Source organism: Pygocentrus nattereri, chromosome 6 (genome assembly GCF_015220715.1).
Source record: "Pygocentrus nattereri isolate fPygNat1 chromosome 6, fPygNat1.pri, whole genome shotgun sequence".
NCBI classification, from domain to species: Eukaryota; Metazoa; Chordata; class Actinopteri; order Characiformes; family Serrasalmidae; genus Pygocentrus; species Pygocentrus nattereri.
Window position 1 is genome coordinate 6,783,166 of NC_051216.1, and position 26,608 is coordinate 6,809,773.

General features: G+C 42.5%; 1 protein-coding gene across 2 annotated transcripts in view; it reads left to right on the plus strand.

Annotated features, from left to right (window-relative positions):
• Positions 1-26,608, plus strand: part of pde1a (phosphodiesterase 1A, calmodulin-dependent) — a 146,076-nt gene that overhangs the window by 81,579 nt on the left and 37,889 nt on the right. For both annotated transcript variants that reach the window (XM_037539650.1, XM_037539651.1), the window contains 2 exons: positions 14,081-14,194; positions 22,266-22,448. In XM_037539650.1, coding sequence (XP_037395547.1) covers positions 14,081-14,194; positions 22,266-22,448 — 297 coding nt within the window. The remainder of the gene's footprint in view (positions 1-14,080; positions 14,195-22,265; positions 22,449-26,608) is intronic.

Below are 26,608 nucleotides of genomic sequence, written 5' to 3' on the forward strand. Positions count from 1 at the left end.
TGAAAGCTATGTGTTCCCTCAGGAACACTGGTTTGCAGTTTTTTGCAAAGAAAAATGACACATTCTGAACAGTTTCTGTTAAATATATCAAGTTATTGCAAACTGACAGAGAAAACATGCTCGTTTGATGGACAGCGTATGTTTACATTTCCATTTTCTCATTGAGCTGAAGTTTTTCCCAGAGCGTCTTAACACTAGCCAGCTATTGGGAAAGCCCCTCTTTCAGAAGCCTTGCTCAAACTCCATGAGGTGTCCTGTTTGGATAAAATTACTTTACACAAGTTCTGATTCATATTCTGACCACTCAGTGAGTCTATGCTGGCTCTAATCTGCAGCCTGAGTGGACAGTGGGCACCAAAAATTGAGAAATTGTTCAAGTCCATTTTCTGTTTATGTTCTAAAGAAAAAATGAAGTGATTTATATTATTTCAACCTCAGATTCTTGGTCTTTGCTCATTTTCTGTGAAGAACATATAAAATAACCCATTTTCAGGGTCTTCACTCTGTTCACCCCCCACACATTTATATGACACTCGGTGTTGGGCTGAACCCGCGGGGAGTAAAAGTGTGGAGGTGCTGTTTCCTTCACTCTGTTCTCCTCCTACATGGCCTGCTGTTAGTGTGTGTGTGTGTGTGTGTGTGTGTGTGTGTGTGTGTGTACAGGTGGACAACATGGACAAGCTGCTGACTGGCTACAGCTGCTAAAGGAGAACCCTACACTGGTCACTTGTGAAATATTAAACATCTGGCTCTCCTGGTTCTTCTTCATGCTATCGTATAGCTTCTCCTTTGGAGTCTTGGCTCCTCTCAGTAGTTTCTTTTTCATGCTCTTTACAAGCTTTTCCTTTTGAGTTCTGGTTCTTCGCAGTGCTTCTTCCGCATGCTCTTAGCTTTTTCTTTTGATTCACTGTTCTCTATGGTTCCTCTCCATGGTTGGATTTTCTGTTTTTGAGTTTTGGTTCCTCAGTGGTTCTTCATCCAGCTCTGAGAAAGCTTCTGTAGAGATTTAGTTCTTCTCAGAGGTGCTTCATCAGGCTCTGAGAAAGCTGCTTTTGAGTTTTGGTTCCTCTCAGTAGTTCTTCTTCGTGTTCTTAGAGAACGTCTCCTTTTGAGTCTTGGTTCTTCTCAGTGGTTATTCTTCATGCCATTGGAGAGTTTTTCCTATTGACTTTTGGTTCCTGTCAGTGGTTCTTCATCAGGCTCTGAGAAAGCTTCTGTAGAGATTTAGTTCTTCTCAGTGGTTCTTCCTTATGTTCTTAGTTTCTCCATTAGAGTTTTGGCTCTTCTTCATTAGATGTAAAATAAAGTTTTTAATTTTCAGGTATACATTTTTTTCTGTTTTTGTACATTTTACTGATGATGATTGATGTATTCAGTGTTTTCGATGTAAAAGAATTCTGAATTTTACCACAATTCAAATCAAATCCACTCAAATTGTGGTAAAAGTTGGACATTCGAAGATGTATGGAATCATTTCCTAACAACTTGTACTCAAACGGAATCACTGTGAGGTCAGAGATTTACACTCATTTCTGTACAGTCGTTTAAGAAGCTGAGCTGCTGGTGCTCAGGATCCAGATTACAGGCTGGGCGGATGCTCTGGGCGGCTATGAAAAGCCTCACTGGTTCTGTATTTGGAAAGAGGGACTTGCCCACTGGCCAAGAGGGAGGAGGTGGATTCGGATGTGTCCCTGAGGGGCCGTCCCGCTGGATCCTCTGTGGCCTGGTCGGTTCCGGATGCGGCTAAAACCATCTAAAAGCCTCCCTCCACTTAACTCCGCTCACAGCTCCTTTGTTTTTGCTCCTGTGAGGTCCAGCTCAGAAATAAGGCGATGGAGGGTGGGGTGTGTAGCACATTCACACAGGGCCTTTTTCAAACAGACCTTTATAGACGGCTATTTAAACTCATTATTTTGGTTTCCGAAGACTTCTGGCCGTCGGGAGAGGAGTCCTGTTATGTGTCAAAGAGCCACGTCCAATCCCAAAATGCAGCGTGGAAGAGGGATTGGGCAATGTACCAATACAGCGGGGTCCAAAGGTCTGAGAGCACATTGAAAATCTGAGATTTAAAGTTATGACAAGAACAAGGAAAAAGAAGTGCTCCGAATTCTGCACTGTTTCTAGGTCACCATTCAAACTGAAGCAAATGTGTAGCGCTGACCTTTCAAGGCCTCTGTGCTGAAAGATCATATTGTTTTGAGTCCAGTGAAGCTGTGAAGGAGGATGTAACGTACTTAAGCAATAGAACCCAAGAGGGAGTGTTAATGTGAAATACCATCCTGGCTGTGATCTGGTGTCTGTAGATCATCACAGCCGTGATGTTATAGTGATAACTCCCTCCTCGAGTGTCTCTACTGCTTTAATACAGCAGCTAAATAAATACAGTAAGAAATGAATAAACTGGCCATGAAACGCGGCGTTTAATATGTTTTAATGTTCAGTTCCTTCCTCCTAATTATAGCTCCTTAACGAGCAGCTCGCTGCTACGTCAGAGTAACGAGCTCCGCCCATTCGCTGCTCAGCCGGCAGTTCGTTCTCCAGCTCCTTACACTAAATTCCCAAACTCTCGTCTCCACTGAGCAGCTTTTGTTCTTTATTGGGTCAGTTTTACGGCTCAGTCTGATTTGGTCCGACTCTGAAGATCAGACACGTCTGGCGAATGGTGTTGGGTTCATTTCTGGCTGATTCCAGGTTGTTCAGCTGTTCTTCTGTCTCAGCTGCCGACTGAAAAGCTGCTCAGTGGAGACGACAGTTTGGGAATTTAGTGTCGTCTCGTCTTCAGAGTCGGACCAAATCGGCTGTCGGTCAGATGTGATCTTAAGAGTGTCCGTTTTCTGTTTGTGGCAAAGTAAGAAATAAAAACGTTCAAATGGTTTGAGCGTCTCCTACAGCTGTCAGAGTCGTTGCTTAGCAACAGCATCTCAGCAGAGTGATACAGTGTTTGAGAAAAGCCTGTGATGTTATGGTGAAATATCAGTTAGATATTTCATAGAACAGTTAGAACGCCTCTCAACCAATCAGCTCGCGTGGCCGGAACTCACTGCTGTATAATATGACATATTAGCAGATTAGCAGGTAGCCTAGCGTAGAGCATAGCTGTGACTGAGGTAGCAGCCAGAACAGCGGCGGAATAAAGTATTTGGCTGAGCGTATTCTAGCAGCCAACATTGTTAAACGTCCTGTAGGAATATGCTGTGAATCATGAAATATCTTTGAGTATTGTGGTGTTATATTTGATATTTTTGATACACTGCCCACCTCAGTGCTTTGTGCCGTAGTACAGAGCGCAGTATTGTTTACATGGCTCCGAGTTTTGCCCCGTCTGTGGCGATTTGGGCCCGAGGCTCTGTCTGAGTAGAGCCGTGAGAGGTTAGAGCGAAGTAAGAGGCTAACATGCTCAGCTAATATATGTCAGCTGGAAGAGTCGCAGATGTCACAGACTCTGCACTTTACTCATCTGGAGTGTGAAGTACACACACACACACACACACACACACACACACACACACACACACACACACACACACACACGGCCTTCATCTGAACTGACAAGTAAAGCAGCTGTTGTGGAGACACAGAGAGAGAGAAAGATAAAGATGTCTATTCTATTGTTTTACTCTGTAAATCTCTGTTCTTTATATTCTATTCTATTCTATTCTATTCTATTGTTTTACTCTGTAAATCTCTGCTCTTTTCTATTTTACTCTGTTCTGTTCTATTCTATTCTATTCTATTGTTTTACTCTGTAAATCTGTTCTTTATATTCTATTCTATTCTATTGTTTTACTCTGTAAATCTTTGTTCTTTTCTATTTTACTCTATTCTGTTCTATTCTATTCTATTCTATTGTTTTACTCTGTAAATCTCTGTTCTTTCTATTCTATTCTATTCTATTGTTTTACTCTGTAAAGCTCAGCTCTTTTCTATTTTACTCCATTCTATTCTATTCTATTCTATCCTATTCTATTGTTTTACTCTGTAAATCTCTGCTCTATTCTATTCTATTCTATTCTATTGTTTTACTCTGTAAAGCTCAGCTCTTTTCTATGTTACTCTATTCTATTCTATTCTATTCTATTGTTTTACTCTGTAAAGCTCTGCTCCTTTCTATTTTACTCTATTCTAATCTGTTCTATGCTGTTCTATTCTATTCTATTCTATTCTATTCTATTCTATTGTCTTACTCTGTTTTAGTTGGCTCTACTCATACTACTCTATTGTACTTTGTTTCACTGACTTTTCTTGACTCTATTCTATTCTATTCTATTCTATTCTATTCTATTCTATTCTATTCTATTCTACCCTATTGTGCTTTACTCTGTTTTAACTTGTTCTAGTTCTTTGTGTGTTTTCAAGCTGTTCTGTGTAAAGGTTGCTAAATGGAAAAACACAGATTCAGTGCTAAAACACTGAGGACCACAATCATGCGAGTGTAAATGGCTCTATAAAACGTGAAGTTTGGTAGAGTGAACTCCGATAAAGCCCAAATGCACTTCTTGTCACTGTTATGTGAGCAGTGTGTCCTGTGTTATCATGCTTTGGAAAGTCTTTGGTGTCTAGAGAGTCGGTGTGATAAAGATACATACCGTGACATTTGGCTGTGTGTGTTTGTGTGTGTGTGTGTGTGTGTGTGTGTGATGTTTTTGGAGAGTTAGTTGGCCACAGACTCCCCATACGCACCTTTTCCCACTGTCCCTCCGTGCGGCCCCCCCCTTGGCTGCGGTCCAGCTGAGCTGTTTGCTGGCTCCAGTGTTTCTCTCCTGGGTTCTGAACTCTCAGCCTCTCATTAGAAAGAAGAAAACAACAGCGTCACACATCCTGGTCCCAGCCCACCTTTATCAAGCTGCTGACCTTTTCTTTTGTCACTCACAGATAGATAGGCTACATCTATCACTACCTCCACACAGACACTCAAACAGTGCACACAGGCCTCACACATTCAGTACAGACACATGCACTCAACACAGAGTTGTTAAAAATAGTCCGAACAGATGTAGGTCACTGGAATACAGTGCTGCCGAGATGGTATCAGACCTTTGCTGCGACTCTGCTAGACTGGGCAAGCCTACTCAAAGTTCAGGACCATGGTCATGATAAGGACCAACATCAGGATCTTATAATATTAATACACTATACTGCCAAAAATACTCACTCACTCATCCAGATCATTGAATTCAGGTGTTCCAGTCACTTCCATGGCCACAGGTGTATAAAGCCGAGCCCCTAGGCCTGCAGACTGCTTCTACAGACATTAGTGAAAGAATGGGTCGCTCTCAGGAGCTCAGTGAATTCCAGCGTGGTACCGTGATCGGACGCCACCTGTGCAGCAAGTCCAGTCGTGAAATTTCCTCACTACTAAATATTCCACAGTCAACTGTCAGTGGGATTATAACAAAGTGGAAGTGATTGGGAACGACAGCAGCTCAGCCACGAAGTGGTTGGCCACGTAAAATGACAGAGCGGTCAGCGGATGCTGAGGGGCATAGTGCACAGAGGTCACCAACTTTCTGCAGAGTCAATCACTACTGACCTCCAAACTTCATGTGGCCTTCAGATCAGCTCAAGAACAGCGTAGAGAGCTTCATGGAATGGGTTTCCATGGCCGAGCAGCTGCATCCAAGCCCTACATCACCAAGCGCAGTGCAAAGCGTGGAATGAAGTGGTGTAAAGCGCCGCCACTGGACTCTAGAGCAGTGGAGACGTGTTCTCTGGAGTGACCAATCACGCTTCTCCGTCTGGAAATCCGATGGACGAGTCTGGGTTTGGCGGTTGCCAGGATACAGTACTTGTCTGACTGCATTGTGCCAAGTCTAAAGTTTGGTGGAGGGGGGATCATGGTGTGGGGTTGTTTTTCAGGAGTTGGGCTCGGCCCCTTAGTTCCAGTGAAAGGAACTCTTAAAGCTTCAGCACCAAGAGATTTTGGACAATTTCATGCTCCCAACTTTGTGGGAACAGTTTGGGGACGGCCCCTTCCTGTTCCAACATGACTGCACACCAGTGCACAAAGCAGGTCCATAAAGACACGGAAGAGCCAGTTTGGTGTGGAAGAACTTGACTGGCCTGCACAGAGTCCTGACCTCAACCTGATAGAACACCTTTGGGATGAATTAGAGTGGAGACTGTGAGCCAGGCCTTCTCATCCATCATCAGTGTCTGACCTCACAAATGTGCTTCTGGAAGAACGGTCAAAAATTCCCATAAACACACTCCTAACCCTTGTGGAAAGCCTTCTCAGAAGAGTTGAAGCTGTTATAGCTGCAAAGGGTGGGCCGACATCATATTAAACCCTATGGATTAAGAATGGGATGTCACTCAAGTTCATATGCATGTGAAGGCAGACGTGTATATATATATATATATATATTTATACACTCATTGACTGTCTATATCATGTTTATATGTACTGTATATATAAATGATATAGACCCCATGTGTCAAACACAAGGTCCGTGGGCTAAATCAGGCCCTCAGCACAATCCTATACAGCCCACAAAAGTATTTAAATTTTCTATTAATATTAGCCCATTCCACTACACACTGCACTACAGTCCCCAGCATGCACTGCTACGTAATGTCCACTACTCTTCTACTCCAACAACAATCTATGGAACGGCAGCCACGCCTCAATTCTACACAATTCCATGAGCCCAAGTCTTAATGAACTTGCAGCAAAGAAAGGATGCCAGGGGTCCCATTTAAGCAGACGTGTAAGTTTAAGCACCTGGGGGCATTTAAATTTGAAGTATTTCAAGTAGTCATGCATTCATATCGAGGTCTACTACAAGTGTCTGTATTTTACTGTTGAGGTTTTTGTGTATTTTGCAATAAACAGTGATCAGTTCGGGTCAGTTAGTTGAGTTTGTCACCTCTGATAAAGACACTCGTTGATTGAAGATATGGTACATATGATAAGTCTACTTCTCTGAGCGTCCACTCTCTCGTCCAGCCGTATGAGAGAGACCTGACCACATGCGCCAGTTTCAGATTTCTCTCAGTGACAACGTGCAGGTGAAAAAGTCTTCTCTCTCCTGTCCTCCTCCCCGAGGGTGACTCTGAGCACCTCTTGCCTGCTCTGCAATTACACAGTATTATCAGAGCAGCGGGGCCTCCATTCGCTGTGTGCAGTGTTGAAGTGTAATTTGACAAAATCGCCACACTTGAATTTAAAGAGCCGTTTCATATTCAGTCACACAGGGTGAGGAGCACCAAGCACCTTCAGTTCCTTCAGTCTGTGATGTCCTGCTGTCCGTCTGTGATTAAATCCCGTACACAAACAGCACTGGGCAGGTCTGCTTTAGCCAAAGCTCTGTTTTCTAGTGGACAACATAAAATAATATGAGGCTATTTCTCCAAGTTTTAGTGCCCAATTCTACTTGTTTGCTGAATTTAACATATTTGGGGAAAAATATTTGGGGCTTGTTTAACTGCCACTGCTAAAATTTTGTTTGTTCACCTTCTGAGCCACTTATCCTCTTGGGTCGCAGGGGATGCTTGAGCCTGTCTATTCCAGCAGTCATTGGGCGGAAGGCAGGAAACACACTGGACAGGCCTTCAGTCCATCACAGCGCAATGCACAGACATATATAGGCATTTTAGTGTCTCCAACTGGCCTGACTGCATGTCTTTGGACTGTGGGAGGAATCCCACGCAGACGCAGGGGATTCCCCTGGCCGGGGAATCGAACCCAGGCCCTTCTTGCTGTGAGATGACAGCACTACCCACCGCACCACTGTTTTATTTCTGTATTTATATCAGCTTTACTAGCCATTCCACTTGCTGGTTTCATTACAGCAAGCCCACTCACTTCCCTCGTCAGCTGTTTGCCACTTTGGGGGCTAAAACAAAAGCAACTAAAACTGCATGTAGAGTTCTAGGCAAGTTTTTAGCCTCTGAAGTGGACTAATATTGTTTTTCAAACTTTAAAATGTTCATTTTTCTACTCATGCATTTTCACTGTGTTTGGTGTGTAAAGGCCTTAAGAGGTCAAGAGTTGTTGCTTTGTTATACTTTCCAATGTAATTCTATACCTAATGCATGGTAATGTAATTAGTTGTATTTAGATTCAATTTACATTCTGTATTTACAGATTTGAGGCTGTTTTCTGTTTGGCTGCACAAATGCATAGCATGGTTTACCTTTGCACAAAATAAGTTTATACGGACAGCAATAACTTTTCATCAAATTTAAATCATAATGAAATATATCTTATTCTACTTACAAACATAAATAAGGTATGAAAGTTTACACTGTACTTTCCACAGTTTCCCCACCTGATTTGATGAGTTTGTTATTACTAGTGACTAATAACGGCAGCTTCTGGTGGTGAGGTGATTGGCTGGACATCAGTGGAGTCTCTTTATGGCAGCAGGTAATTTAGTGCATTTACTGGGTTCAGAGTCAAATAGCCTGTTAGTTCGTTAACACTGACTATTCTTGACAGGTGAAAGCGACTCGGTCAAACCAGCAGGAAAAGAGAGTTCAGGAGCTCAGAAACATGACAGACTGTTTTCTCTTTATGCTGCTGTTCTCCATTCTCCACAAATCAGTGGCAAACTCCATCAGAAGTTGAGGAAACAGCACGCAGGCTCCACCTCCTTCTTTCTGCGCTCACTGTCCATCTTATCAGCTCCACTTACTGTATAGCTGGTCTCTGTAGTTCTACAGTTACAGACTGTAGTCCATCTGTTTCTCTGATACTCTGTTACCCTGTTCTTCAGTGGTCAGGACCCCCATGGACCCTCACAGAGCAGGTACTGTTTGGGTGGTGGATCATTCTCAGCACTGCAGTAACACTGACGTGGTGGTGGTGTGTTAGTGTGTGTTGCGCTGGTCTGAGTGGATCAGACTCAGCAGTGCTGCTGGAGTTTTTAAACACTGTGTCCACTCACTGTCCACTCTATTAGACACTCCTACCTTGTCGGTCCACCTTGTAGATGTGAAGTCAGAGACGACAGCTCATCTGCTGCTGCAGTTTATGCTGGTCATCCTCTAGTCCTTCATCAGTGGTCACAGGAACCTGTCAGCTGGATATTTTTGGTTGGTGGAATACACTAACACACCACCACCACATCAGTGTTACTGCAGTGCTGAGAATGACCCACCACCCAAATGCTCTGTGGTGGTCTTGTGGGGGTCCTGACCACTGAAGAACAGGGTAACAGAGTATCAGAGAACCAGATGGACTACAGTCTGTAACTGTAGAACTACAAAGTGCTCCTGTATGGTCAGTGGAGCTGATAAAATGGACAATGAGTGTAGAAACAAGCTTGATGCACCTGGTAAAGTGCTCAGTGAATCTTTGGGTGTGTTAATAAATAGCATGACAGGATAAACCCACAAAGCCAGTGGAAAGCTGCTGTTGCAGTATCGTGGCTAAAAACTGGTCTTCTTCTTTCCAGCCGTTCCCAGCTGTGTTTTGAAAGGCTTTTACTGACAGCCCATCACTCACCTCCGTTCTGCTTTGTTTCAGACGGCTGACTCTTTGTCTTTCTTTTTCTATTAGAAAATGTCTTGCTGTTTTTTTTTTTCTTCCTCAGACATACGCTTTCAGAAAACCTGCGGCAGAGCGTGTGGGCGTTGAGTGTTATCAGTAAGCCACATGTTAGTAGCTGCTGCTGTATTTCTATGAGGACTCGTTGTGTGTATAAAGGGCTGCTTCGTTTAAAGCTGCCAAATACACACAGAATAGTTTATTTGTCTACTGGAATCCAGTGCAGATGAAAGTCTACTGAACTCCATGGTTCGTTTTAATGAGCTTGTGGTCACGTAGCAAATATTTAAATATGTGCATGAGATCGACAAGGCGGTCATGGGCGCACAGGCTTTTCTCCATGTTACTGATTTGGTTTAGTGAGTTCAGTAGCGCTGTTCTCTGCTCGGCTAGGCACAGACACACAGAGCAGGCACCCTGTTCCAAATCGTGATCCTGGAGTTCATGGTCCTGTTTTCCCTGCTGTCAACACATGTCTCAAATCAGCTAATTAGGAAAACCTTTATGAGGTTAATTGGGTGTGTTAGAGCCAGGAAAACAGCTTTTGACATTTCTGGCAGATGTAGATTGCAGCTAGACTCTGTATACATTCAAGGGAGGAGGACGTAATTTAGGAAGACCCACATGAAGGTGTCCAGATGTTCCTGTAAAACAGAACAGAACCCTGGATGCCCCGCATATATAAGGTGACTCTTCCACAGTGTCCGCAACAGAGATGTCACTTTATGTTCAACTTGAGTCTCAAGTCTTTGAGGTGTGTGTGTGAGTCTAATCTCAGGTCTCAGAGAGGCACGAGTTTGAGTTGAGACTTGATTCTCTAGGCTGCCAGTCGGAGTCAAGTCTAGAATCTCTTGCATCTCTGGAGTGGAAGTCAAAGTAATATTTAGTCTCAAGTTTCTCAAGTTTGAGTCCAAGTTATGTCTAGAGCCTCTAGGATGTGAGTCTGAGTCCAATCTCTAGGGTGCTAGTCTGAGTTGAGGCTTGGATCTCTGGGCTGTGAGTCTAAGTCAGGTCTAGAATCTCTGAGGTGCAAGTCTGAGTCAAATCTGGAGTCCTGCATCTCTGCAGTGTAAGTGAGAATAATATTTAGTGTGTGAGGTGCGAGTCTGAGTCCAACCTCTGGGGTGCTAGTCTGAGTTGAGTCTTGATTCTCTGGGCTGTGAGTCCAAGCCAGGTCTGAAGTCTGAGTTGGGTTTTAAAGCTCTGAAGTGTAGTCTTTAGGGTATGAATCAAAAAAGACTCTCGATTCTCTGGGGTATGAGTCCAAGTCAAGTCTCAAACCTCTGAGGTACAAGTCTGAGTCAAATTTCAGATCTCTTAGACACTGATTTGAGTCTTGAGTCTCTGGGGTCCACTTTGAGTTGAGTCCTGAGTCTTAGGTCAAGTCTAAATTTTCTGAAGTGTGAATCTGAGTTCAGTTTTGATTCTCTGAGTTGCAAATCCAAGTCAAGCCTCAATTCCTAGAGGTGCAAGGCTGAGTCAAATCTTGAGTCTTGTGGGGTGCGAACCTGAGTCAAATCTTGAGAGTTTTAGTTGTGAACTTTAGGTAAGGCTTAAATTGTTATTAACAATTAAACTAAACCTGCTGTATTATTAATACAGAGTGCAATGCAGTGCACACTGTACAGGGTATAGCCTTGTATTATGGACTCAGGTATAGCCTTCTGTCTGGAGTGACTTTGTACACCTGACATGGACAAAAAGATCTGATCTTACTAGGTTCCTTGTATTTTAACTTTTCTCTATTCAATAAAATCTTAAATGAAAAATAGGTCAGATACTGAACCTTATCTACCGAAGACCATGATTTTTCTGAGGTTGGAATTTCTTGGAGTCTTTGGTCTAGAGTTAGTCTTGAGTGACAAGATGTGATCTGGCAATCAGAACATGTATCTGGGAACAGTTTGTTAAAGTTTTGGTGCTGAAATGTGGCGAAATCCGCCACTAACGAGGATACATTACTGACAGGGTTGCTGTCTGTCAGACTGTGTTGACAAATGCTCTATAGCCCCCTAGACTGGTTTAGAAGCTTCACGTTCAGTTTGTTCCCACCCGATTAAGTCTGCATTCCCACCTACATGTAGCATCTCATTAGATTAAATCTGATTCTTGATTTGCAAGCTGTGTCACAATTCAGAGGCTGCATCCTTTGAAGGACAAGGTCTACGAAGGCTACAAAGACCCACAAAGGCTGAACCAAAATCTCCTCTGCCAACGCCATCATGTTCTTCAATCTTTGCTGGCAAACGATGAACCTTGGTATATGTTGGATCTTTCGTCATCATTTAAAAGAAGGAAACATTTCTCAGCCACATATGAAGGATCCTTCAAAATGGGACAGCCTAGTCAGGCCACTGTGACTCAATCGGCCTTCAAATGCAGCCTCCAAAGGATGCAGCCCCTGAATTGGGATGCAGTTCTGACTCAGGTCTCCACCTATGACTCATCTGAATACCTCAATGAAGACTCATGTCTAGTCACAGAGTAGCAGCTTGGTGTGATGCCACTCCTCTTCTTCAGGAAACCAGGGTTGCAAATGAAACAGTTCACTCAACATCACAAAAATGGGATTGTTCATACTGTTGTGCCATAATGTGCCACTCAACTGGTACCAAGAAAAATAATGCCAAGGTGGCAATGAACTAAGGTTAGGGCTTGATTTGCAATGCTAACACCTGTGAACAGGCAGAAAGCAAAGACCTTCTTGAGAAAGAATATGAAGACACGTCAAGTTGAGTAGAATGCAGTTCTCAACAATGCAGGGGTAACTATAGAACTGGATTTGGATTTATCCAAGCAGTAAAAGCACATGAAGGTCTGTGATGAGGTCGTAGAAGGGCCAAGGTACTTGAGAGACCTCAGCTAAAACAGACACAGTGTCCTACAGGAGATGCAATACCCACACTCTAAGCTGGTGCTACTTTTAACTGTCAGAGTGCGCTAGCAGACAGTGCCTGACACTCTGAGAAGTTTTAATAACGGCTGTAGGGAGACCCAGTGCAGACAGACATCTCTATTCATCTACCACAGGGATGCCAAGTCACTGGTTTTAGACATCAATTTAGGTCATTTGCTTGAGATTACAAATCTCTGTACAGTGTAAATCTTCAGGGCCTTGTCTGGAAAGCAGGTCTGATTCAGCCAGACGAGAGCATTCAGAATAAACTGTCACCTCATTTCCTGCACTGTTTTGAGAGTAGCCTGGAAGAGAGGGCTGTACAGAATGACATGACGGAGCCACAGTGATGCACCGGCCTTTCTAACTGGACACCAGAGAAAAGTGTGAGGCTGATTATCAAGCATATGGATTGAGAATTAACATTTTGTAATCAGCATCTGAATTCGACTAGTCTGGGTTTGTTTGAGTCTGATTTAGTTTGAATTCCTCTTTTTTTGTGTTTGTATTTTTTTGGTTTTATATGGTTTTGTTAGAGTCTGATTTGAGTTTTTGTAAATCAGATCTAATTTGTTTAAGTTTCAGTCTAATTTGGTTTATTTTAGTATGATCTGTTTTAATTGAGTCCAACCTGTTTTTTGCGCGTTCTCACTTGTTAGAGTCTGATCCTGTTCAGTTGAGACTGATCTTGTATGTTTGCACCTGATCTGGTTTGTGTGAGGTCTGAACTGGTTTGCATGAGTCTGATATGGTTTGTTTGCAACTGATCTGGTTTGTGTGAGTCTGATCTGGTTTGAATGACTCTGAACTGGTTTACATGAGTCTGAACTGGTTTATTTGCATTTGATCTGGTTTGTATGATCTGATTCATGTGAATCTGCCCTCCCTGGTTGATTCTGATCTGGTTTGTTTTTATCTGATCTGATCCCTGTGAATCTAATCTAGTTTATTTGCATCTGATTGGTTTTGTGTGAGTCTGATCTGTTTTTTTTTTTTTTTTTGCATCCAGTCTGGTCTATGTGAGTCTGTTCTGGTCTGTTTGAGCCTGATCTGGTTTTGTGAATCTGATCTAGGTTCTATGCATTTGATTGTGTTTGTGTGGTTTTTGTGAGTCTGATTAGGTTTGTGTGAATCAATTCTTTTTTTTGCATGTTCTCCCCGTGTCTGCGTGGGTTTCCTCCGGGTTCTCCGGTTTCCTCCCACAGTCCAAAGACATGCAGTCAGGCCAATTGGACGTGCTAAATTGTCCCTAGGCGTGAGTGTGTGAGTGACTGTCTGTGTCTGTGTGTCTGCCCTGCGATGGACTGGCGACCCATCCAGGGTGTATCCTGCCTTCCACCCGAAGACTGCTGGGATAGGCTCCAGCACCCCCCCGCGACCCTGACGGAGAAGCGGCTTAGAAAATGGATGGATGGATGGATGGATGAATCAATTCTGGTTTATTTGCATTTGATTTGGTTTTGTGAGTCTGATCTGGTTTGTGTGAGTCTGATCTAGTTTGCTTGCATCTGATCTAGTCGTGGGAGTCTGATCTGGTTTATTTGCCTCTGATCTGGTTTATGTGAGCTTGGTTTTGTTTGTGTGCATCTGATATGGCTTATTTCTGTCCGACCTGGTTTATTTAAGTCTGATCTGTCCTGTTTAAGTCTGATCTGCTTTGTTTGAGTCTGATTTGACTGCTTTGTCCCCTGCAGGCTGAGATGTCTAGTGAAGCAGTTGGATAAGGGGGAGGTGAATGTGGTGGATCTCAGGAAGAACATTGAATATGCCGCCTCAGTGCTGGAAGCGGTTTACATCGATGAAACACGGTGAGTCAAATTTTTGGATTTTTATATTTTTTAAATATTTCACAATCCTAGATATAACAATATATTTGCAGTAGTACAGTGTCATCCATACTGTAAAGCCCTAGTTTACAGCATTTAGCAGATGCATGTCTTAGATGCTGTTTAGCAGATGCTCTTTGGTGTTTAACAATGTTAATTTGACTCTTCATAAGTAGTTTTAGGTTTACATATTTAGCAGATGCTCTATGGCTTACAGTGGCAAGAAAATGTAACATTGTTTTTACAAGAATTCTTATTGGTTATAGCAGTGGTCCTTCCTGCTCGGATGGACAATCAAACCTTCTGTCTTCAAAGTACAGGATTATGGTGTTGTCCTTCAAGCTGTCCAACTCTTGTGGTGGTATTTGTTTTTTTTTAAACTGCAGCATTTGAGTTTCTTACCAAAACAATTTGTGATACCACTGCCAGCAGCTGGAAGCAGAGCTTGGTTAGTCTGTCACAGCATTGTCATGCATACAAGATGTCAAAAAGGAACCTTCAGGGCTTCCTAGGCCTTCAGAGAACTAAAATAAATGGATATTTGTGAAGTTTAGTTAATTTATATTCAACAGAATCAAGCTTGTATTTAAACTCGTGTGATTGTTAAGTTTTATTACATTCTTGAAATGCTGAGCAGAAAATTGGTCAATGAGTATTGCGTTCTCAGTGGTATCAAGGTAGATATAGCTAAGCGAGCTCTCCTATTGGTTAGGACGTCAGGAGCTGAAGAGAAGTTGTCGTAGGTTAGATTAACTATGAGCATCATTACGAAGTGAAAGAGAAATCAGCCACTCACAGGTTGATTTACAATGAATGGGAAGTTCTAGAAATGGGAAGTTCGCCGGCTGTGAACAGCAGTAGCCTAATCTAAATGTTAGAAATGGAAAACAGCAGCAGCAGCAGCAGCAGCAGCATCCTACCAGAGCTGACTATGGAGCTCATCTGCTGCTGCACAGTTTGTGCTGGTCATCCTCTAGTCCTTCACTAGACACAGTACGCTGCCCACAGGACGCTGCTCACAGGACGCTGTTGGCTGGATGTTTCTGGTTCTCAGTCACTATTCTGTTCTTTCCTTTCAGACTCTCTGTAGATCATTGGAGAGAGAGAGAGAGAGAGAGAGAGAGAGAGAGAGAGAGAGAGAGAGAGAGATGGAGAGAAGAGAGATGGAGAGAGAGAGAGAGAGAGATGGAGAGAAGAGAGAGAGAGAGAGTTAGAGAGAGGGAGAGAGAGGTGGAGAGATAGAGAGAGAGAGAGGGAGAGAGGGAGAGAGAGAGGGAGAGAGGGAGAGAGAGATGCAGAGAGAGGTGGAGAGAGAGAGAGAGAGAGAGAGAGAGATCGAGAGAAGAGAGAGAGAGGGAGAGAGAGGTGGAGAGATAGAGAGAGAGGGAGAGAGAGATGGAGAGAGAGGTGGAGAGATGGAGAGAGAGAGAGAGAGAGAGAGATTGAGAGAAGAGAGAGGGAGGGGTGGTATGATCAAATGTGTTGAGTGATCTCTCTGTTGGAGTGTTCATCCACTCCAGCCCTGTATTACCCACAATCCTTCTCTCTGAAGCTCTCTGTGGAGGGCGATCATGCTGCCATAGTGAGCGGGGGAGGATTCCACTGATGTGGCATGTGAAAGAGTGAGAGAGAGTGAGAGAGAGTGAGGTGGCATGCGGGAGGTGTTTCATATCTCTAAGGACTGTCGTGTTAACAGCGTACATGCTTCCCTCTTCATCTCTCTCACTCTGTCTCTCTCCGGCCCAGTCCCACTCCTCATTTTCACCCCTACCCCTTGTTTTTGAGGGTCATCTTGCCTCTTGGAACTGAGCTACAGGGCAGTGGTTGAGACCTTCCCTCTGAAATGAGACCCTCAAATAAAAGAGCATCACTTCATTAACAGCTACCAGCGCTGCTCTGTAGGCGACCCTGCCCGTCTGCAGGGACAGCAGAGGAGGGGAAAGTTCAGCTCCTCACTGCTGGGCTTTAGTTACATTTAGGGATCATACGCCTTCAAAGGGGGGGGGCAATTATTTATTATCACCCCCACTAATTCTTCAGGGATGTGAAACTGAAGTCAGATATTCTCCAGATTCTCACTCAAATTTTCCCGTTCCACCTTAAGTGGAGCAGCAGTTCTCACATGTAACTGCTGGATCATTTAAGGTGGAACAGGAAGATTCTCTAGCTGGCTGCATCAGCACGACTAACAATTTTCATGCTTGTTATGAAGAAAAGGGCCGTAATACATTGAAGATAAAACAGTGGGCATCGTTATTTTAACGGAGAAAATTCTCATGTTTGTGGGTTTCTTTGGTCTCTTCTGCTCCGTCTCGCCGTTCTTTCGTTATTCTCTCATATCTCTCCGTTTGGAGTCTCTGAAAAACCTCCGTTTGGAGGGTCATGTAGCCCCAACACTTCACCCCACCCCTCTATCTCAACAAGAATCGGGACACCCACCCCTACACCTGACCACGCAAAAAAGAGGGCTAAGGGCTGAGTGGTAGAGGTGGGATTGGGTCTTCTCTCTCTCTCTCTCTCTCTCTCTCTCTCTCTCTGTCTGTCTTTCTCTCTCCCTCTCTCTCACTTTTCTCTCTTTTCTTTTTCTCTCTCTTGCTTTTTTACTATCTCTGACTTTTCTTGCTCTTTTTGCCTATTTCTCTTGTACTCTTTCTTCCTCTCCTTTTCTCTCTTACACACACATTTCTCTCTCTTTCCTTTCTTTTTTCTTTCAGTCTTTCTTTCCTTTCCTCTCTCTCTTTCTGTCCCATCTCCCTCCGTTTCTCCCATGTTCTCTTTTTTATGACTTGCTCTCTCTTTCTCTCCTCCTCTACTTATTTCCTTTCTCTCTACCTCCCATTTCTCTGTCTATTTTGATGTTGCTTCTATTATTCCATCTCTTTCTTTCTTTCTTTCTTTCTTTCTTTCTTTCTTTCTTTCTTTCTTTCTTCTTCTCCCCCCCCTCTACAGAAGAATCTGTTCACATTCTGCTTTACATTTTTCTCTGTTTTATTGATAACTGAGCTCCCTGGGCTCTCCGTAATCCTCTCCATCGTTCTCTCCCTCATTCTTCTCAGTCCTAATTAAATCGTCTCTGTGCTCTCTCTCTGTCTATCACTCTGTCTCTCTCTCAGTCTCTATCTCTCTCTCTCTCTCCCTCTCTGTCTGTCACTCTGTCTCTCTGTCTATCACTCTGTCTCTCTCTCAGTCTCTATCTCTCCCCCTCCGTCCTGCCCGTGTCACCCCCTCTGCTCCTGTAGCACCCAGACTCCATCTGATGGCCTTGTGCAGCTACGGCTAATTGCATTTCCCTAATGACAGGCCACAGGATGCATCGCCATGGCAGCAGCTTTGAGCAATTTCAGCTCATTACTGACCGTAACTGCACATTTGTTATGATAACGTGTTCTACGCTTCCTGTTCTGGTAGGATACCTACGTAACGAAGAAGAAAAACACGCACAGACCAGGGATCCTGCTGGGGTCCTCATGAAGAACGCACTTGTTTATTTGTTTTTACTTTGGTCTTTGGTCTACTAGACTAAGGGCAATCCACCCCCCCCCCCTCTCTCTCTCTGCCTGCTCTAATAATCATCAGATGCTCCAGCATTGCGAGTAGAGTCAGTTATCTGGGTTTGCCGAGCGTTTCAGTCTGACTCACAGTGTGCAGAATGTCCCCTAGTCCAGGGGTCGGCATCCCAAATGTTAAGAAGAGTCATTTTGTCCTTTCAACAAAAAATCACTCCACTTTAGGAGCTTCCACATTTCATGTGCATTTATTTAAGTAAAATTTTACCATCTTGGCTGTGAATGTGTCTCAGTATGCGCTGATGTACTAGTTTAGGCTAAAATATATAATATAAATGAAAACACAGACTTACTTCACTCTTCTTTAAGCTTCAGCTCAGCTATAGCTGCTTTTCTCACATCTCCAGCAGGAAGCTTTTTGACTTTTTACGAGGCTTCTCTACGAAGTGGCTTCTCATTCTCCAGCTTCCTGTTTGAATTTTCCTGAGGCGCCAGAGTGTAACTACTGCACCATTTAAGGAGCAGGAGAATTTCAACAAAAAGCTGGCGAATGAGAAGCAACTTCAGACTCACAACTTTTTAGTGCTTGTCAGTTTCTCGTTGCAGATTAAATGTATCAGGAAAGCAGCTGGAGTTGCTTATAAATGCAAATAAATCCATTCGTCTACAAATTATTGATGATCATCTTAAACCTCTCTCTTTCCCTCTTCGTTAGCTACTAGCTAGGCAAGATTGTTGTCTGTGTTGCTATGGTGACCAGCTGTCTGAGTGCCCACCTTCAGGGTTAAAGGGTGAATCAGCAGTTCTACATTAACTCCAGCGTTTAAGACCATTTACTGTTAAACTGTGTTGAACGATTCCACATGTTTTTAAGAAATATTGACATAATTACATATTGTGGCCTCGGCCACGGGCTCTGCGCGGCGTACAGAGCTTAGGGGGTGTGGCCAATAGCTTCCAGTCGTCTGGGAAGCTTTGTACAAGATGTTGTAGAGAGTCTGTGGGACTATTTGACCATCCACCCAGAAGAGCATTTCTGAGGTCAGACAGTCAGGTTAGACAAGAGGGCCTGGCTCACAATCTCAGTTCTAGTTTATGCCGAAGTTGTTTGATGGGGTTGAGGTCAGGACTCTGTGAGAGTCATGCTGGGACAGAAAGGGTCCTTCCTCAAATTGTTCCTACACAGCTGGAAGCTTACAATTGTCCAAAATGTCTTGGTCTGCTGAAGCAGTAAGATTTCCCTTCGCTGGAACTAAACGTTCTAGGCCAAACCCTGAAAAACAACCCCATATAATTATCCCTTCTCCACCAAACTTTACAGTTGGCAGAATGCAGTCAGGCAGGTAAAGTTCTCCGGGCATTCGCCAAATCCGGACTGACAGATTTTCCACTGCTCCAGAGTCCAGTGGTGGTGCTTTACATCACTCCATCTGATGCTTTGCATTGTGCTTGGTGATGTAAGGCTTACATGCAGCTGCTTGGCCATGGAAAGCCTGCCATGAAGCTTGTGGAGTTTTCTCACTCATGTTGAGAGAGAAGGGTCTGTTTGCAGACTGCAGGACAGGGGCGGAACGTGGAGGGGTGGAGCCACTCTGGCGCTTGACCAATCAGAAAAGAATGGATGAGCTGAGCAATCAGAGCATGCTGGGCTCATCAGGAGGAGGGGCTTAAAGACACAGGAGCTCTAGCATAGCATTTCAGACAGATGGTGAATAGAGATGTACAGTATGAGAAAAATAATGTGTTTTTACAACAGTGAAGCATGTAAATCTGATATAGTAGAGCCCAAAAATACAATTCTGAACATTGAAAATGAGCATAATATGACTCCTTTAATCACAGACATTGCCTCACAGTGCACTGAGCTCTTCTCATATTCATGCTTAAAGACCATCATTATAGGCTTCTCACAGTCGGCATTGACGTTCATGGGTTTATAGTCCTCTTGGAATTCTCTTTTAACTCACTCACAAAATTCCCATTCATCCACTTGTTGGGGTCCAAAGCACAACCCACGTTACAAAATGTTCTTCCGCACTATGAGTGCAGTTACACATTTTCACCACAGGGGTCTCCAAATCCCCAAATCCTACATAGTGTTGCTTTAACGCTCACTGTGATATGCTTCTAACCACAGTCGCTGGTTTCCTCCGGTAACAGTGGCTGATTCTCACAGGTCTGTTTCTATGGTTACTCATTGGTTAATCTAATCACTTCTGTTCAGTGACAGACTAGGTTCTTTTTTTTTTTCTTTTATATAAATTCAGTAGCGCATATTAATTCTAAAATCATATTCTCTGTTTATGTTGCTCTTGTCAGGTTATTATTTTGCTCTCTGGTGTCAACCAGAGGAGGATGGAGTGCCCTTTTGTGTTTTGGTGGCTCTCAAGATTTATTTTTCTCACTTTTAGGGAGATTTTCCTCTCCACTGATGCATCTGAGGCTTGGACCAGGATTTTCTGTAAAGCTGTCTTATGAAAAGGTTGACTAGGTTAAATATAAATTCTTGAAGCTTGTAATAGACATTCCATATATTTTGTTAACATTAACACCTCACCACTGTCAAAAGTTTTACCTTGGATTTTATTCTAAATAATTTTATTCTAAATAATTCTAAATTATTTTGGAGCATTTCTATTAATGCATTCATCAGAAAATGTTCACGCAAATGTTCTGACAGTGACAGTATAACGCTGCTGTCAGAACAAAAGCTCGTATCTGCAAAATAATAACTTTACAGGAGAAGGAAAAAACCTACTTTACTTTCAATGCAAGTCAATGGAACCAGAGTTATTTCCAAGTCATTTTTGGCTGTTTATTTTGGTCCATCCTTCATGAAATTTACACAGAGTATAAAGGCCAACATGCATTTTCAAATTATGTCAAAAACTGGAAATCAACAGTTTTGTTCTGACAACAGTTTTACAGTGACTTTACCAGTAAAGAGCTCTAGCACAGAGCTGCCAGCACTCAAACTGAAAAGCATTGGTGTTACTATTCACAGTTAGTGATGTATCTAGAACTTAAAGAAGGACTAGAGTGACATTGTTTCACCGACTTGTTGATTACTCTGTTAGTTTGCAATAATCTTAATAGTTACAGTGTAAGGCCTTCTGTTCAGCTCCTGAAGTCCTAACCAGTGAGAAAACTCACTGAATTTAACTCTTTTGTTCCCATGAAATATTAATAGTGAAATGAGTATTGCTATTTTTAAGCAGGCTTACTTATTTTTTTAAATAAATTTTACTCAAATAATTCAACTTTTTCCAGCAAAGAGATCGGGACAGCATTACGTAGAGATAATAAAATGAAATTCCTCATCTTCAGGGTTTATTTACCATTTTAAATTAGAATAACTATTTAATTAATTTGTTAATTAGAAAATGTGAAGCAATCAGTGTTTAATCAGTGATATTATCTTAGCTATATGCAGTCATCTGTGATGTGTTGTTTAGCCTACATTGGCATGTTTTTATATGAAGAGAGGGACCAGGTTACAAAGGTCACGAATCAGCAGACAAAGCAGAGGAAACGCCAAAACATCAAAACGCTGCCATGTAACTAACTAGCTAAATAAGCGTATCCACAAAATTAACATTATTCCAGTTCCTGTCTTTTTGATATGTTAACAGAAATCAATCGTTTGAAATTGTTTTCTGACCACATGTTGCGTTTACTTCAAAGTTCAGGCAGTTCTAGTTGTTGTTCTCGAGTTTTAAACAAGTTGTGATAAAGTTTAGTTATAATTAGAAAACGTTGTCTGAAAGTTTCACCATGTGCAGCCAGATTTACTCATGACTAATGATTGATACTTGCTCATCGTCGCTCTTTACCTATGGGCTTTATTAAAGAATCCATACATTCTGCTACATTTTGTTCACAGCTCTGTACAACTGTTGGAGACACTTAACTGGTTAGATGGGTTAAATCTGTAAAAACCTACACACAGTTTCCAGTATAGTGGCCAGTGAGTGGAAGCACAAGGAAGGTGTTTCTAATAAAGTGGCCAGTGAGTGGAAGCACAAGGAAGGTGTTTCTAATAAAGTGGCCAGTGAGTGGAAGCACAAGGAAGGTGTTTCTAATAAAGTGGCCAGTGAGTGGAAGCACAAGGAAGGTGTTTCTAATAAAGTGGCCAGTGAGTGGAAGCACAAGGAAGGTGTTTCTAATAAAGTGGCCAGTGTGTGGAAGCACAAGGAAGGTGTTTCTAATAAAGTGGCCAGTGAGTGGAAGCACAAGGAAGGTGTTTCTGATAAAGTGGCCAGTGAATAGAAGTCCAAGGTGGGTATTTATAAGAACGTGGACTGTGCAGTGTAGTGTTCTCACTGCTATTGCCCCACAGGAACCGGTATCAACCACTACCTCATACTGAGGGTTTCAGATTCAGAGCTCGGGCACTTAAAGCATCAAACCTCGTTGTGGCTCAGTAGCAACAGTGGAAGGCCCTATCTGCTTGTTTAATACTAATTGTCAGCAGTTATCTTGCATTAATGTTCATTAGCAGCATTAGCCTTGTTAAACTGACCCGAATGTGAAACTGTCTCTTCCAGGCGGCTGCTGGACACAGAGGATGAGCTCAGTGATATCCAGGCGGACTCTGTGCCCATGGAGGTGCGTGACTGGCTGGCCTCCACCTTCACCAGAAAGATGGGCGTGGTGCGGCGGCGGCCGGAAGAGAAACCACGGTTCCGCAGCATCGTCCACGCCGTGCAGGCGGGAATTTTCGTGGAGAGGTACTTTCTGTTCACTGCAGCCTCTACACCAGTCAGAAGGAGCCACTGTTAGCTTGGGCACTGTGGCTGTGGGAGCCAGTCAGAGCAGAAACACGGCGTTTCAGGCACCAGCTGATGTTCAGACGTGAGGTGGAGACAAAACCAGACCCTGAAGGTCACACAGCTGTATACAAAAGGCTGGGCGCCCCAGTCAAATGACAAACAGTGTGGCACATTTAATGTTTTATTTCTTTCCAGTATGTTAAACTCAATTATTAATCAATATTAATAATAAAATATAAGAACAATAATCAAATATTCATACGGACTCTCGTTTTCTACCCCCTCTCCTTTTTCTCTTCCTTTTCTGTCTCTCTCCCTCTCTCTTGTTCTTTCTTTTTCTCCCTGTCTATCTTTCTCTCACTTTTTCTTTCTCCCTACTGCTCTCTCCCTCTCTCTTGTTCTTTCCTACTGCTCTCTCTCTCTCTCTCTTGCTGTCTCTCTCTCTCTCTCTCTCTCTGCCTTCTTCTCTGTCCCTTTCTCTCATTCTCTCTCTCTTTCTCTCTCCCTATTGCTCTCTTGCTTTTTCTCTCTCTCACCCTATCTCTCTCTCTCTTTCTTTCTTGCTCTCTCCTCATTACTCTCTTTCTCTCTCTCTCTCTCTCTTTCTCTCTCTCTCTCTCTCTAACTGTCTCTCTCTCTCTAACTCTCTCTCTGTCTCTCTAACTGTCTCTCTCTTTCTCTCTCTTTCTCTCTCTCTCTCTCTCTCTAACTGTCTCTGTCTCTCTCTCTCTTGCTGTCTCTCTCTCTCTCTCTCTCTCTCTTGCTGTCTCTCTCTCTCTCTCTCTTGCTGTCTCTCTCTCTCTCTCTCTCTTGCTGTCTCTCTCTCTCTCTAACTGTCTCTGTCTCTCTCTCTCTCTCTCTCTAACTGTCTCTGTCTCTCTCTCTCTCTCTCTCCTCTCTCTCTCTCTCTCTCTCTCTCTCTCTCTCTCTCTCTCTCTCTCTCTCTCTCTCTCTCTCTCTCTCTCTCCCCTCTCTGTGCGGTGTTTTCACACATTGTGAGTAATGCTCTGTGCAGGATCTTCATATCACTCGCGCTTTGGCCACTTTCTTTCATTACCATGGCAACTGTTCCGATATGTCACAGACACCTGTTGAGTACGAAGTGCCATCATCACGTCTCCAGACGACAAACCTGAAAAGAAAAATAAAGAAATAAAGAAATAAAATGATCCGTCTGCGATTAAAGGCTCTCACACTGACCCAGCGCCAGAGTTCATAACGAAAACTGGGATTACAGGATTGTGAGATGAAGCTTCAGTATCATATTATTATTATTATTATATTATTTTTTATTTTATTTATTTATTTATTATTTGGTCTCAGAGGAAATTAAAAATGAGGCATTTTCTTTGTCCAAAAGCAGAATATATACACCTTTTTGCCTTGTAGGGCTGCTGTTCTCCCAAACTGTAGCAGTTCTCTTACAAAAACAATCCGTATTCAAATGATACATTTTGTAAACATGAAACATGAACTTGAAACATGTTCTTTGCAGCCAACACAGTTAAATATAGCAGTTTTAACCAGTTTGTGTGCACAATTTAATGAATTAATTACTGGTTTTATTTCAGGCTTTCTTTTTATTTTTTATATGTTCAATTCAGCAAATAACCAGTAATTGTCTATTAAAATGTGCAGACGTCGTATACACACATAGAGAAAATCAACAAAACATGGAATTTGATCAGCGGTGCCTGAACCTCTGCATTACAACTGTGCATTTTTGAGATACAGTTAAAACTACAGGGACACTGTTTACAGTAAATTTCCTCCTTTACTGTTAACACAGATGAGCAGCTGCTGCACAGACTCCCCCGTTTTGCTCCAGGCATTGTTTCCTAAGGCTGGTCTTCATACTATTGACTCTGTTGCAGGATTAGCATCAGTAAATATACATAATTAAAAACACATAACATGGACTTCATGTGTAGCTCACAGTTTTTGATCTGCTCATGTTTCTGAGTACTTCCTCTGTGAGGAGTGAGGCAGATGTTTCTCCAGATTCATCTTGAAGGCAAGTTTTTTTTGTTTTTTATTTTTGTGTGTCAGTCACTCCAGTGGCAACAGTAAGAAAAAGGTTAAGTAGGGCTGTGAAAAAGTGAGAAGGCCAACTTGGTAGATGTGATTTCCAAACGCCCATTCTGGATCGCCATAAAGTTTTCACCCCATCTATTCCAGCACTTTTGCCTTATTGTGATACAAAAATAATAGCAATCAACCACAAAGCAAGATGTCCATCAATGCAACCAACACTGCAACACCCTTCACATTTCCCCAAAAATGCCATAGCTAAGTTAACCCCTTAAATGGCCAAAGTTTTATTATAAACTTCTATAAGAAAAGCTCAGTTAGTTTGCACTGGAGTCACTGTAGTTACTGAATAATAAGCCTTAGTGTGTAATAAGCCTGAGATTAAAATCATATAGCTGAGATGTACAAATATGTGGAAAAACAACAGAGCAAACTTGAAACCCTAAAGCTCATCATCCTAGGCTAAAGCATACTGCCCTAGCAGGCATGACAAATGTTTAAAGTCCATTTATGTCTTACCTTTGATGACTTGCATTGAATGATGTGCATTGAAGTAATGTGTCACGTCTCCCCCCACTCTTGGGAGACTGACGTGGACTCTTCCTGGCTTCGTCCACTCTGCTCTCCCACACACCTGTAGCTCATTCCAAGGATAAATACATCAAAGTAAGTCCTCTACAGCAGGGTGTCAAACTCAAGGCCATATTAACCCTCTATTGCACAGTGTTGCCTCAGGGCAACAAACAGATTTTCCTCACTTTACAATAACATTATCCATGTTTAAAGACAATGAAAGGGGTCATAATAAAGGGAACAGCTTTTAGTATATCAGTAAAAAGCCTGGACATACTCTCTTTTAGTCGGCACTTTTAAACCTAATTTTTAAAATTCAGAATCATTTTTTTTTTGTTATGAGAATTTGCAGAAATATGTTTGTTGCCTAGAAGCAACATAGTGTGACCGTGAAATGCATTTGACCAGCCACAAGCCACTTTAGGGAACCCTATAATATTTTAATATTTCTCCCTGTTGTCACACAATGTTGCCTCAAGGCAACATGCCTCAAAATGACCCCTGCAAACATCATTTTTTAAAAATGTTTTGATATTTAATATTTTTTCTGCAAGAAAAGTGAATCAAAGTGTTTTTAATTACTCCCATAACATGTGCAGAAGTGGGTTAAAAAGTCTCAGCAAATCTGTGGACCAGCTGTGTTTTTATTTCATTTTTACATGATGTTTTTCTGAGATCTGAACAAGCCACTGTTTATTTTGTTTTAGGTAGTATTTTTAGTTATTTATTTATTTTATTTGCCAGGCCGCTGGCCCACAGATTGTATTGGGGGAAGGGGGTTAGAACACTGTGTTGCAGTGCATACTGGGGACTGTAGTGCATCTCAGGGTGAAATGGGCTGATACTAATAGAAAATTCAAATCATTTAGGAGGCTGAATAGGACTGTGTCACGGCCCTGTCTTGGCCTTGTGTTTGACACATGGGCTCTACAGAGGACACTTTTAAATATGTCTAAAATTCAAACCGTGCCTCTCCCTAATTATTTCCACTCTTCCTTTTTATTTATCCAGTTTTCTCCTCAATTTATTCAGAGCCAGTTCCACCTGTTAGCTAGACTCATAAAAGGTGCCAGAAAACGCTCTTTGTGTGATGTCATAGAAGAACCACTTTTGGTTCCCTAAAGTACCTTTTACTTGACGTTTTTTAAAGAACGATTTTTCTTAAAAAGATGTTTTTAAAGTGGTCAAGCACGTATCTTCTGCTTCCATCTCTCCATCTCCACATAACACCAAGGTTCTTGGAAGAACCGTTAAATTGGCACCTCTTGGTGGAACCTTTATTTTTAAGACTGTATGTGGAAAAGTTTGGGCGCCCCTGGTCAAATGACCTGTTGACTTTATATATGAAATTCATTTTTCCAAGGGAAAATGACACAGCGTCTACAGAGAACACACATTGGTACATTTCAACAATGATAGTAACACTATCATTTACTTAATACTATAAGTATGTGTTAATTATGGTATTCCCATTTGAAAGTCAAATATTGTACTTTCTGCACGTGTCCTCACTC